Here is a 13,294-nt window from a genome sequence, read left to right on the forward strand (position 1 = left end):
CTGCACTTTACGGAGCACCTGCTGTGCACCAGGAACTCACCTGCCTTGAGAGGGGCATCAAGCCTGGGGCCCGGCCTTCCAGCTGCCCCATTCTTCAAGGTCGACACTTAGCCATCTGCTCTGGAATCTGGACTCCGTGAGCTTGGGTCAGAGGCTTGGTGTGGGCCTTACGGGTGGGGCGATTTCACAGCCACCTCAGCCCCCATCTCTCAGTAGGTGATCAGCGCAGCAATCCGTGGACAGCTTTAGCCATGCCCCAGGACATACTGTGTAGTGCTTGTTCAGAATACCCCACAAGCCACATCAGGCACAATCAGAAACACACACACAACTTCTTGGATTAGACCGGCTGTGTTTTTCAGTTGTCAATTCCAGGGAAAAACCTGCCCCTAAAAGAAAGTGGAAAACTTTGAGTGCCATCCCCACGTGCCTCCACTGAAACGGAGGCTCGCTCAGGCGCTCCTGGAACTTCCAGTTTCTACGTGTCCTCCCCAAAGAGGGAAACTCCTGCAGGCTTCTCCCTGAGGGGTTTGGGACCACCAGGTCCCCTCAAGGAACCTCAGGCCTCATGAGACTCTTGGAGCAGGCAGGGGAGGCCAGTGCCAAGCAGCTGGGGAGACCCTGCTCTGTGTCCGCCCTCAATGCAGCCAGCCCGAAGCTCGTGCAGGTTGGGAGCAGGGTCCCAAAGTGGCTGTTGAGCAAGTGAGTCAGTATCTTGGGCCAGAACAGTGGGTGCGGTGGAGTTCCTTTTCAGGGGTGTCCCGGCCGGCCAGGCGGTCTCCCAGGGTGTGACAGGCAGGTAGGGGATGAGCTGAAGCAGTGGGGTGCTCACGTCCCCAGAGGCATTTTGAGAGTAATGGCACAGGCTCTCCTTCCCTGTGTCGGAGCAGTGGAGCTTTCTCGGTTTCCTGCCATTTCCTGCTGGTTACTCCTTGACCTTGCCAAGGAGCTGGAACTGTGGAAGAGGCGAAGGAGTTTGAGATCCCTGGCAGCCAGCTTATGTTAAACCTCAAACTGTTAAAGAAGGAAAGAGAGGAAAAAGTAAGCTTGAGTTGGGGGTCCCTGCCATAGCCCCTGGCCCTCACTAAAAGGTTACCTCCCCCACCTTGGCTATCACCCTCTCCGTCTCCTGTACGAAGCGGGTGTTAAGCAGGTGTTGCATGGGCTGCAGGCGCCAGGCCCTGCCCACTGAGTCACCTGGATATTGAACAAGCTCACTGGGTGGTCAGGCCCCACCTTGGGCACCTAAGACACAGAGAATGCCAAGACCTATTTCCTGGCCCTTAGCAGTGATGCTCTGGGAGTGCAGAAGATGCACCTGACCCATCGGAGTTCATGGGGCCACACCAGAGCTGAATCCTGTAATATGAAGAGGGTGGAGCTTATGGTTCAAATACCAGACCTGGCAGCTTGAAAAACATGCTGGGCATGTGTGTCCAAAATCCCAACAGAACTGAAAAATGGAGGAGAGGGGATTGCAACATAACCACACCCCAGTGGTGGTGGTGGTGGTGGGGGGGGGGTGTGCGTTCTCTCTCTCTTTCTCTTCTCTCTCTCTCTGGTGAGCACACAAGACCTCTGGCAATTAAAAATAATAAAAAATGGATATTAGAGAATTTTATTAAATGCCTTTTTTGTCATCTATTTCAATTTATGTTTTGGTTCTTTTTCAGATACATTTTTTTTTGTTACCTATTCTGTAAGTAAGAGAGAGACAGACAGAAAGAGGCAGCACTCCCAACAGGGTCTTGGCGCACAGAGAGACAGACAGAAAGAGGCAGCACTCCCAATAGGATCTTGTGGCACGATCTACCCCCAGCCAGCTGTAGATCACGGGCAGGTGGGCCTGGAAAACTAGGTGAGGTGGACAGACAGTCGGAGCCTTCCTGTATGGGTCAGCCCTACCCGACCCTGCTGCCCCCGTCACACAGGACTTGTTTTTAAAAGAATTATTTGCTTTAATTTTATCTATTTATTTTTAATTTGCTATAGGCCATGTGTGTTCACTAGAGAGAGAGAAAAGGCCACCTGGTCTGGGACTCAAACCACAGTTGGCCATGTGGGAGTCCAGCACCTTAACTACCACACCACCTGCTGGTCCCACATAGTACATTTTTAATCATTTCTAATTCCCTGTTAAAAACTACAGCCTATCTGATATACCCAGTACACGAGACCCTGTGGTTTTGTGTCCGTATTGATACTTATACTTAAGGATCTGTCTCTTTATTCATAGCACAGTATTTACTGTTGTATCACCATGTCTGACATGAAATAGATGTTCAGTGAATATATTTTTTTTAATTAAAAACATTTTTAAAAATCTGCTATTGTGTGCTCTCACCAGGAAGAGAGACAGAAGAAAGCACCCTCTGTGGAGATGGCTATGCCACAGTGCCTTCTCTTCTATTCTCCTCTAGGGATTTTGGGCACGTACACTTGGAAAAATATGCCCAGGATTTTTTCCAAGCTGTTGGGTCTGGTATTTGAACTGGCAGTTGGTCACATGGATCCAGCCACCCCAACCATCACACCACTGGCTGACCCTAATTTAAACATTTTTAATTGTGGATAAAATACATGTAACATAAAATTTACCTTCTTAACTATCTTTAAGTATACAGCTCACTATTGTTAAATATATTTATATTGCTGTGTAACCAGTCTCTAGAACTTTGCATCTTATAAAACTGAAACTGTCCACCTGTTAAACAACCCATTACTGCCTTCCACCAGCAGCCACCATTCCATTTTCTGTTTCTATGAATTTGACTCCTCTAGGCACCTCAAGTAAATGGAATTATGCAGTGGTTTTTTTTGTTACCTATTCTGTAAGTAAGAGAGAGACAGACAGAAAGAGGCAGCACTCCCAATAGGATCTTGGCGCACGATCTACCCCCAGCCAGCTGTAGATCACGGGCAGGTGGGCCTGGAAAACTAGGTGAGGTGGACAGACAGTCGGAGCCTTCCTGTATGGGTCAGCCCTACCCGACCCTGCTGCCCCCGTCACACAGGACTTGTTTTTAAAAGAATTATTTGCTTTAATTTTATCTATTTATTTTTAATTTGCTATAGGCCATGTGTGTTCACTAGAGAGAGAGAAAAGGCCACCTGGTCTGGGACTCAAACCACAGTTGGCCATGTGGGAGTCCAGCACCTTAACTACCACACCACCTGCTGGTCCCACATAGTACATTTTTAATCATTTCTAATTCCCTGTTAAAAACTACAGCCTATCTGATATACCCAGTACACGAGACCCTGTGGTTTTGTGTCCGTATTGATACTTATACTTAAGGATCTGTCTCTTTATTCATAGCACAGTATTTACTGTTGTATCACCATGTCTGACATGAAATAGATGTTCAGTGAATATATTTTTTTTAATTAAAAACATTTTTAAAAATCTGCTATTGTGTGCTCTCACCAGGAAGAGAGACAGAAGAAAGCACCCTCTGTGGAGATGGCTATGCCACAGTGCCTTCTCTTCTATTCTCCTCTAGGGATTTTGGGCACGTACACTTGGAAAAATATGCCCAGGATTTTTTCCAAGCTGTTGGGTCTGGTATTTGAACTGGCAGTTGGTCACATGGATCCAGCCACCCCAACCATCACACCACTGGCTGACCCTAATTTAAACATTTTTAATTGTGGATAAAATACATGTAACATAAAATTTACCTTCTTAACTATCTTTAAGTATACAGCTCACTATTGTTAAATATATTTATATTGCTGTGTAACCAGTCTCTAGAACTTTGCATCTTATAAAACTGAAACTGTCCACCTGTTAAACAACCCATTACTGCCTTCCACCAGCAGCCACCATTCCATTTTCTGTTTCTATGAATTTGACTCCTCTAGGCACCTCAAGTAAATGGAATTATGCAGTGGTTTTTTTGTTTGTTTTTTGTTTTTATGACTAGCTTGTTTTGCTTACAAAATGTCCTCGAGGTTCTGTGTGATAGCATGTATCAGAAATATCTTTTTAAGGTTTAATAATATTTTATTGTATGTATATGCCTGATTTTGCTTATCCATTCATCAATGGATACTTAGGTTGCTTCCATCTTTTGGCTATTGTGAATAATGCTACTATAAGTATTGGTGTATAAATGTGGTAGAGACCCTGTTTTTAATTTGGGGAGCATATGCTCAGTGAGAATGCTGTACCTGGTCATTCATTTTTAACTTTTTGATGAACTTGACATAATGTTTTTATAACAGCTGCACGATTTTACATTCCCTGCAGTGCACAAGGATTCTGATTTCTCCACATCCTCATTAACACATGATATTTTCTATTTTGATTATAGCTAAGCTAACAGATTGAGGTGGTTTCTTATTGTTTTTAATTTACAGTCCCATAATGATTTGTGAGGTGGAACATCTCTCTTGTGTTTCTTTGTATTTTGGGAGGGGGGGATGTCTATTCAAGATCTTTGTACATTTTGTAAAGTTTATTTTTTTCTTACATGACAAAGAAAGAGAGACAGGCCATCCCAACAGGGTCTTCACTGCCATGATTGACTTGCAGTGTCAGGCTGGCTTGGTTAGTGGGCATCTGTGTGTGTGCACCTGGCATGCTCAAGGAGGTCCTGGGTGCTAATCCAGGGCCTGCCTCACGTGCATCCAGCCGTACTTCCCCAGTGCCACTGTAGGAGTTGTTGCATTATAGGAGTTTATATATTCTGGGTATTAGCACCTGATGTGACTTGCAAATATTTTCTCTCATTCCATAGGTTGTCTTTGAACTCTGCCTGATTTGATGTAGTTCAATTTGTTATTTTCTTTTGTTGTCTAAATTTTTTATATCATATCTAAGAAATCATTGCTAAAGCCAATGTTTAGCTAAATTCTGTGTTTTCCTGTAAGAATTTTTAAAAACAATTATTTATTTAATTCCATTTGTTACTGTTTTTTGGGTTTTTTGTTTGTTTGTTTGTTTGTTTTTTAATTTGACCAGAGAAAGACAGAGAAAGGGAAAACAAGAAAGCAAGCTGCCAGGTCCAGGACTTGAACTGTGGTCAGCCATGTGGAAATCCAGCGCCTTTAACTATCATGCCACCTGCTGGCCCCACCTCTAAGAATTTTATAATTGTAGCTCTTACCTTTAGGTTTTTGATCCATTTTGAGTTAACTTTTGTTTATAGATATTTAGTTTTTCCAACACCATTAAATAAATGGTGTTGGCATCCTTGTGAAACATCATTTGACCACATGTGTGAGGGTTATTTCTGGACTCTCTATTCTATTTCATTGGTCTATATTGTCTGTCTTTATGCCAGGACCACACTGTTTTGATTATTTTGTAGTAAGTTTTGAAATCAGGAAGTGTGAGACTTTCAACTTTGTTCTTGTTTTTCAAAATTGTTTTGAACATTTGGGGCCCCTTGAGATTACATATAAATTTTAGGAGAAATTTTTCTAATAATGCAAAAAAATACCATTGGAATTTTGATGGGGATTATATTAAATCTGTAGACCATGTTTAACAGTATTGACTTTTTTCTTTTTAATGCCAGAGGGCACATGCATGCACACGAGAAAGAGAGAGAGAGAGAAACCATCCCCCAACAGGGCCTGGTCATACCACAATTCTTCCTCCAGTTTTCTATTCATTAGGATCCTGGGCACTATGTGCTAGCATTTAAGCTGCCAGGTCTGGAACTCAAACCTGGTTGACCAGTGTGGGATCCAACTTTTCTGCATAGCACTGCTCTATGAAGCTATTCCAATAGTGACACATTAATGATACTGCCTTCAAATCTGTAAACATCGAATTCTTTTATACTTACTTGTATCATCTTTAAATTTTTTCAGCCAACAATTTATAGTTTTCAGTATGTAAGTCCTTTGACATCTTGTTAAACATTCCTAATTATTTTATTCTTTTTAATGCTATTATAAATGGAATAATTTTCTAATTTCCTTTGGGGATTGTTCATTCTTAGTGTATAGAAATACAGCTGATTTTTGTTTGATGATTTTGTATCCTTCAACTTTGACAAATTCATTCATTAATTCTAACCATTCTTTTGTGGCATCTTTAGGGTTTTCTTGATGTAAGATTATATCAGCTGTGAACAGAGATCATTTTATTTCTTCCTTTCTAACTCGGATTTTTTATTTGTTTTGTTCTGTTTTTGTTTTGCTTAAATTAATTTCTCTGGCTAGCTCTTCCAGTATTACGATAAAGACAAATGATAAAAGCAGACACCCTTGTCTTATTCCTGATCTTAGAGAAAATGCTTTCCGTTTTTAATCACTGAGCATAATGTTATCTGTGGGTTTTTCAAATATGGCCTTTATTATGTTGAATTAATTTCCTTCTATTCTTAGTTTGAGTGTTTTTAATCATAAAAGGGCATTGAATTTTGTTATATGTTTTTTATATGTCAGTTGAAATGATCATTCCCCCCTTCATTCTGTTGGTTTCTTGCTGTCTCTCTTTGTCAATTAAAAATATAGATAAATAAAACTAATTGTAATGTTTCTTCATTTATGATTTACCACTTGTATTAGTCATTGTAGCTAAAGTTTTATCATTTAATTTTATTGATCTTTTCAAAAATGAAATCTTAGGCCAGCAGTGGTGGTTAAGGCACTGGAGCCCACATGTCTGACTGCCTGGTTCAAGACCTGGACCCAGTGGCGTAAGAAGCACACCCAGCACGTGTGCATGTGTGCCCATGATCCTGAGGAGAGGCTGGAGGAAAAGGGGGTTGGCGTGGCCGTATATTCTGGGAGCGATTTCTCAGTCTCCCTCTCTCTGTCTCTTGTTGCCTCTCTCCAGCTAGTGCACGTGCCCTATGGCAAAAATCCAAATAATAAAGAAATCTTGGTTTTGCTAGTTTTCTCTATCACTTCTGTTCTAATCTTTATCATGTTTTCTTCTTTCTAGTAGCTTTAATTTTAATTTGTTCTTTTTCTTATAACACAAGGTGTAAATAGGTATTCACTTAAAATCTTTTTTTTTTTTTGAGAGATTTTTGCTATAGAGCGTGTGTGCTCACCAGAGAGAGAGAAAATGAGAAATCACCCACCAGAGGAATGGCCATGCCGCAGTCCCTTCTCCTTTCTCCTCTTGGGATCTTGGGTATACACACACACTCCTGGTGTGAGTTTTAAACCACTAGGTCCAGGGCTCAAACCACAGTCAACCCTGTGCAAGTCCAGTGAGATAACCATCTGTTGTTCCCCCTTTTTGCTTTTTTAATGTAAGCATTTACAACCAAATTTACCTTTTACCGTTGCTTTTACTACATTTTAAAAATTTTAGTATATTTTGTTTTCAAGATATTTTCTGATTTTCCTTGTGATTCTGTCTTTGATCCACTGGGTTGTTTCGGAGTATGTTAATTTCCATATATTCATAGATTTTTAGTTTTCCTTTTACTATGATTTCAATCAAGTTAAATTGATTAAGTCTTGCTTTGTGGCCTAATATATGATCTTGTCTGGAGAATGTTGCATGTGGACTTCTGCAGGCTGTGCATTCTGCTGCTGTTTGTTGGAAAGTTCTATGTTTGTTTGGTCCCATTGGTTGATAGTATAGTTTGAATATTCTGTTTTCTTCTTGATTCTCTGTCTGGGTGTGCTATCCATTACTGAAAGTGAAGTATTGAAGTCTCCTACCATTATTATAGAGCTATCTATTTCACCTTTCAATTCTGTCAGTGTTTGCTTCATGTATTTGGAAGCTCTGCTGTTTAGTATATCTACACTTATAACTATTAAATCTTCTTGCTGGGACCAGAATGGAGGAGAGGGGATTACGGCGTGATCATTCCCCCTGGGGGTGATTTCTCGCTTTCTATCTCTCTGTCTGGTGAGCTCACGCACCCTATAGCAAAAAAAAGCTCCCCCCCCCCAAAAAAAAAAAAAAAAAAAAAAAAAAAAAAACCTCTCCAAAAAAAGAAAAGAAAAGAAAACTCTTCTTGCTGAGTTGACTCTGTATTATATAATGTCCTTCCTGTATCAGACAAAATAAACTTATGCTAAAAACTGTTAGAAGTGTAGCTGCCCCTGCTCTCTTTGGGTTACTTTATTTTTGAAGAGGTTTTTGCTATAGGGGACGTGCGCTCGCCAGAAAGACAGAGAGAGACAGAAAGCGAGATATCACACACACACCCCCTGGGGGGGGGGATGGCCATGCCGCAATCCCTTCTCCTCTATTCTCCTCTCGGGATCTTGGGCACGCACACACATGCACCTGGCGTGAGTTTAAGCCACCGGGTCCGGGACTCCAACCGTGGTCGACTACGTGGGAGTCCAGAGATATAGCCATTACACTAACTGCTAGTCCCTTGGTTACTATTTATACTAAATATCTTTTTTTCATCTGTTGACTTTCAGCCTATATGTGCCCTTAGATCTATATAATTAAGGACAATCTTTTGTAGACAGCACATAGTTTAATCTTTTTTTTAATCCATTCTGCCAACCTAAGTGTTTTGATTGGGGAAATTATTCTATTTATTTTTATCTTAATTATGCTGGAGAAGAACCTCTTATCGCTTTGATCATTGTTTTCTGGGGTTTTTTTTGTTTGTTTTTGGTTTGTTTTTTTTGGAGAGGTTTTTGCTATAGGGTGCGCGCGCTCGCCAGAAAGAGAGAGACAGATACTGAGAAATCACCATCCCCACAAGAAATCACCCCCAAGGGGGATGGCCACGCTGCAATCCCTTCTCCTCCTTTCTTCTCTTGGGCTCTTGGGCATGCATGCACACACATGCACCTGGCGTGAATTTAAGCCACCGGGTTCAGAACTCAAACCGTGGTCGACTACATGGGAGTCCAGCGACATAGCCATTACACTAACTGCTGGTCCCTCTGTATTTCTTATAACTATTTTGTCTCTCACTTCTTTCCTTATGCTATCTTTCGTATTTAGTTGATTTTTTTTTTTTTTTGTAATGACACACTTTGAATCTCTTCTCATTTTCTTCTGCGTTTATTCTATAGATACTTTCTGTATGGTTACCATGGAGATTACATAAAACATCTTAAAATTACAAGAATGTTAAACTAATAAGAATGAGTTCAGGCCAGCAGGTGGCATGGTGGTTAAAGGTGTTGCACTCCCACATGGCCAACTACAGTTCAAGTCCTGGACCTGGTGGCTTGCTTTCTCACTTTCTCTGTGTTTCTCTCTGATCAAACTGGGGGATAAAAATAATAATAATAAATAAGGTTAAATAAATAATTCTTTTTTAAAAAGAACAAGTTAAATCATATACAAATACTCTACTCCTTTACAATCTACCCCCCACCAACTTTGTTATTGTTGTCACAAGTTACATTTTTATATTATTGTATACCCATTAACAAAGACAGTTTTTTATGCTTTTGTCATTTAAATATAAAAAATTAAAAGCAGAGCTAAGAATCCAAGTTGTAATAATACTGGTCTTCATAGTTGTCCATACATTTACCTTTACAGAACTTTATATTTTCATATGGCTTCCAATTTCTGTCTAGCATCCTTTTCTTTTAACTTAAAGGACTACTTTTAGCATTTCTTATAGGGTAGGCTAGATGTAATAAACTCAGTTTTTGTTTATCTAGAGATGTCTTCATTTCTCCCCTATTTTTGAAGAGTAATTTTACCAGATATATTTTTTTTCTTTCCACACGTAATTCTATTTCCTCTGGCCTGCAAGGTTTCTGCTGAAAAATATAGATAGATAGATAATCTTACAGAGGCTCCCTTGTATGTGACAAATCACAAATCACTTTTCTTGAGCTGGTGTTTTCAAGTTCTATCTTTGACAGTTTGATTATGTGTCTCAGCGTGGGTCTCTGTTGGTTTATCTTGCTTGGAGTTTGTTGAGCTTCTTGTGTATTCATTTCTTTCCTCAAATTGACAAGTATAGATTTTTGTCAAGTCAGAGGCCTGTATTTTTCTTGAATTTTATTTATTTTTATTTTTCCATGAATGAGAGAGACAGGATCCTAATATGTTCTCAGTGCCCAGCGTCAGCCAGCCCCAGATCATGTGCATTTGTGTGCCCAGTGTACTTAGAGGTGTCCAGACACAAACCCAGAAGTGTCCGACGTGGGCAGCCTCACAGAGTGTCGTATTACCTCACTGCAACACCATCCAGCACCCCCTGTGTTTTCCTAGGGTCAGTTTCTCGAGACTTACTTTGTTTCTGAAATTGGATCTTGCCTCCCTATTTCTTTGTATGCCTGTGCTCTTGATGAAAAGTGGGCATTTAAAAAGACAGGGACCTTTCCCGGCCTTTGCAGACTTTCTCTATACAGAGGAAGACCGTCACTAATCAAGCCAGGCTTACAAAGGCTGAGGGTCTTCCCGAACCATTTCTAGGGGTGCGTCTTCCCTCACACGTGCACATGCTTGAATTCCAGTGCCTTGGAATATGTGGCTGTTTCCAGATGTGCTAATTTCCGTAGTAGTCCTGCCCTGCATCTTCTCAGGGACTCAGATGTCGTACTGTGTTTCTCTGCCCACAGTCCTTCCCCACAGCACTTGTAATTCTGTACCTCCATGCAACTCTCTCACCATGGAGCCCACCTCTGTCCTCTTCGGTGCTTGGAGTCATGCAAGTCAGAGACCAGTTTCTTGTGCGGTCACAGACAAGTCCGAATACGGAAAGCAAATTCCACTTTTTCCTCTCCATCCTGGGGTAGGAGCTGGAAATTGGGTGGCATCCTTAAAGACTGCAATGAGGAGGAGTGAGGCAAGGGTGAGCAAAACACCAGGAAATTTCCTACCCTTTAGAGTGTCACTTTTTCTGGCTAGGCACGCACTCGGTTGCCGCTGCTGCTGCTTATCTGGTTTCTAGAGTTTTCACAAGGTGACTTTGGTCAATGGTGCGGTGTGTTCTGTGTTCCTGGAGGATGAGGTCCTGGAGCTTCCTAGTCTGCCACCTTGTAGATGTCACTCTGCCGTCTTCCTCTGGGCTTTGACCAAGATATTTCCAGTGCTCCCTGTTCTGTATCTTGTCCAGCATTAACAGCTACCCCACCCGCATCATAGTTCGGAATTGCCTGATGTGAAGCACCTACCTACTTCAGTACGTTGGCATCAAGTGCCAACACTGGACTCCAGAGGAGAATCCCCGTTGGTTTGGATGTGGTAACCCGCTGTTGAATTCGGCTGACTGATACATCTGGACCCGTGACATTTATGACCAGTGTCAGACTGTCAAGCATCTGTGTTTGAGTATGCAGTTGCCTTCTCATTTCCCTTTCCTGTTGATCCTTGAGGAGTTTTAGTATGCCAAGAAAACACTAACTTCACTAAATGTATTGGGAAGAAGAAGGCTTCATTTTTCCATTCTGGAACAGTTATGGTAAGTTTTTACAACTTCCCTATAGAACTATCTAAGCCTGGCATTTCACTTTTTATTTTAACAAACTTATTTGGAAATAGTTACAGATACACAAGAAGTTGCACAGGGAGAAGTCCTGTGTGCCTTCCGTTTGATTCCCTCCATGGTTACATTTGCCATAATTATAGCACAGTGCCAAACCCCAGAAACTGGCCCTGGTAAAGGTGTGTACATAGATCTCTGACAGCCTGCCACATGTCGAGGGCCATGGCACCACCACTGCAGTCAAGATTCAGAAGTGTCCATGACCCGAGCTCTCTGTACAGTCCCTACACCGTCGCACCTGCTCCTCTCCCTGGCGACCACTAATTTGCTTCTGTCTTTATCATTTGTCATTCAAAACTGTAATATCAATAGAGTCATGTAGCATGTGACTTTCTAAAATCGGATGTTTTTCACTCAGCATAAAGCCCTTGAGATGCAAGCTGTTTTGCTGCAGCCCTTGATCGGATGCGTGTCTTACAGATATTTTCCCTTAGTCTTTAACTTGTCTTTCCAGTCTTCCACAGAATAAGAGTTTTTCATTTCTGATGAAACCAAATATATTTTTTTCTTTTATGAATCAAGCTTTTGATGTCACGTCTAAAAACACTTTGGAAAGCTAGACCTGTTGTGTTTTTGATGTTGTTGTTGTTGTTGTGTTGTTTTGTTTTGGGGAGGTATTTTGGAGAGGTTTTTGCTATAGGGCGTGTGCACTCACCAGAAAGACAGAGACAGAGAGACAGAAAGTGAGAAATCACCCCCCGGGGGGGTGGCCACACCACAATCCCTTCTCCTCCATTTTCCTCTCAGGATCTTGGACACACACGCACATGAGCCCAGCATGAGTTTAAGCCACTGGGTCCGGGACTTGAACCGCAATTGACTACATGGGAGTCCAGCAACATAGCCGTTATGCCAACTGCTGGTCCCGCAGATAACATTTTAAACTACTGATTTGTTTTATTTAATAGCTGTGAGTTTTTTTAGACTTAACTATTCTCAAACCAGTTCAGACCAATTAGATTTTCCTAGGAGGTAACCGAATCGATGCACTCCAATTGACCAGCAAAGTTATTTAATGTCTTCTGAAATCTCTGCGGGGCCTGATGGTTAGACCCCTGGCTTGTTCCTTGTACGGTTTTTGTCCCTCCCACCTCTTCTCTTGCTGCCTATTTTTTCTTTCTTTCCTATTTTGTTCATTTCTCTTGCCTCGATTTGTTCCTTTTCTTTCCTTGGTTTATGCTAGGGGCCAGCCACCTCCCTCTGCAGACGACCAGAGAGTAAATATCTCCAGCACCGTGGGCCTGTGGTCTCCACTTCGGACACTCCGCGGAGCAGGAAGCAGCCGCAGCCGTGTACGGACGGGTTGGGGGCAAGCTCTGTTAAGACGTGCTCCGACAGCTCAGGGCTGTTTAGCTCATCAGTCTGAATCGTTGAATTGGGCATAAGGTCTAACCTGACGCCTGTATGCTCTGAAGGCTCTAAAGATGTGTCCACTGTCTCTGTCACTGCTAGTGGGGGATCCGTTGTCTCCTGTTCCTCTGTGAAACTTCACCTCTTTTCCTTCCTCTTTAGTAGCTTTTAGGACCCCTTATTTAGTTTTTCTGCAGTTCCACCCTCCTGGGTTTTGCTGTGGTTTTCTTCGTCGTATTTGGGACACCTCATGCTTCCTGACTCAGAGGGGTCCCATTTCTCAGATGTCATTAATCATTCTGGAATTTCGTTAGACACATCACACTCCCTGACATGTTTTCCAGCTCGTGAGCTTCGTTCTGTTGAATCTATTAATCTTTTAGATTTCTGTGAATAGTCCTCATTTCTAGAAATGACTGGAGTTGTGCTTACCCCCTTCAGTCTCTCCTCTTCTGTCTTTAATAATCTCGGGCAGTCTCTGAGTCTGTTTGCTGAAGGCCTGGGGGGTCCATTCCTGCCGGTCATTGTGGCCGCTTGGT

General features: G+C 42.0%; 1 protein-coding gene across 1 annotated transcript in view; it reads right to left on the minus strand.

The window, feature by feature from the left end:
* Positions 1 to 354: 354 nt before the first annotated feature.
* LOC102499558 (apolipophorins) overlaps positions 355 to 13,294 on the minus strand; it is a 17,059-nt gene continuing 4,119 nt past the window's right edge. The window contains exon 8 of the mRNA XM_014587059.2: positions 355 to 1,014. Coding sequence (XP_014442545.1) covers positions 1,010 to 1,014 — 5 coding nt within the window. The 3' untranslated portion in view covers positions 355 to 1,009. The remainder of the gene's footprint in view (positions 1,015 to 13,294) is intronic.

This window comes from Tupaia chinensis, unplaced genomic scaffold, assembly GCF_000334495.1.
Source record: "Tupaia chinensis unplaced genomic scaffold, TupChi_1.0 Scaffold000182_1, whole genome shotgun sequence".
Classification (NCBI taxonomy): Eukaryota; Metazoa; Chordata; class Mammalia; order Scandentia; family Tupaiidae; genus Tupaia; species Tupaia belangeri.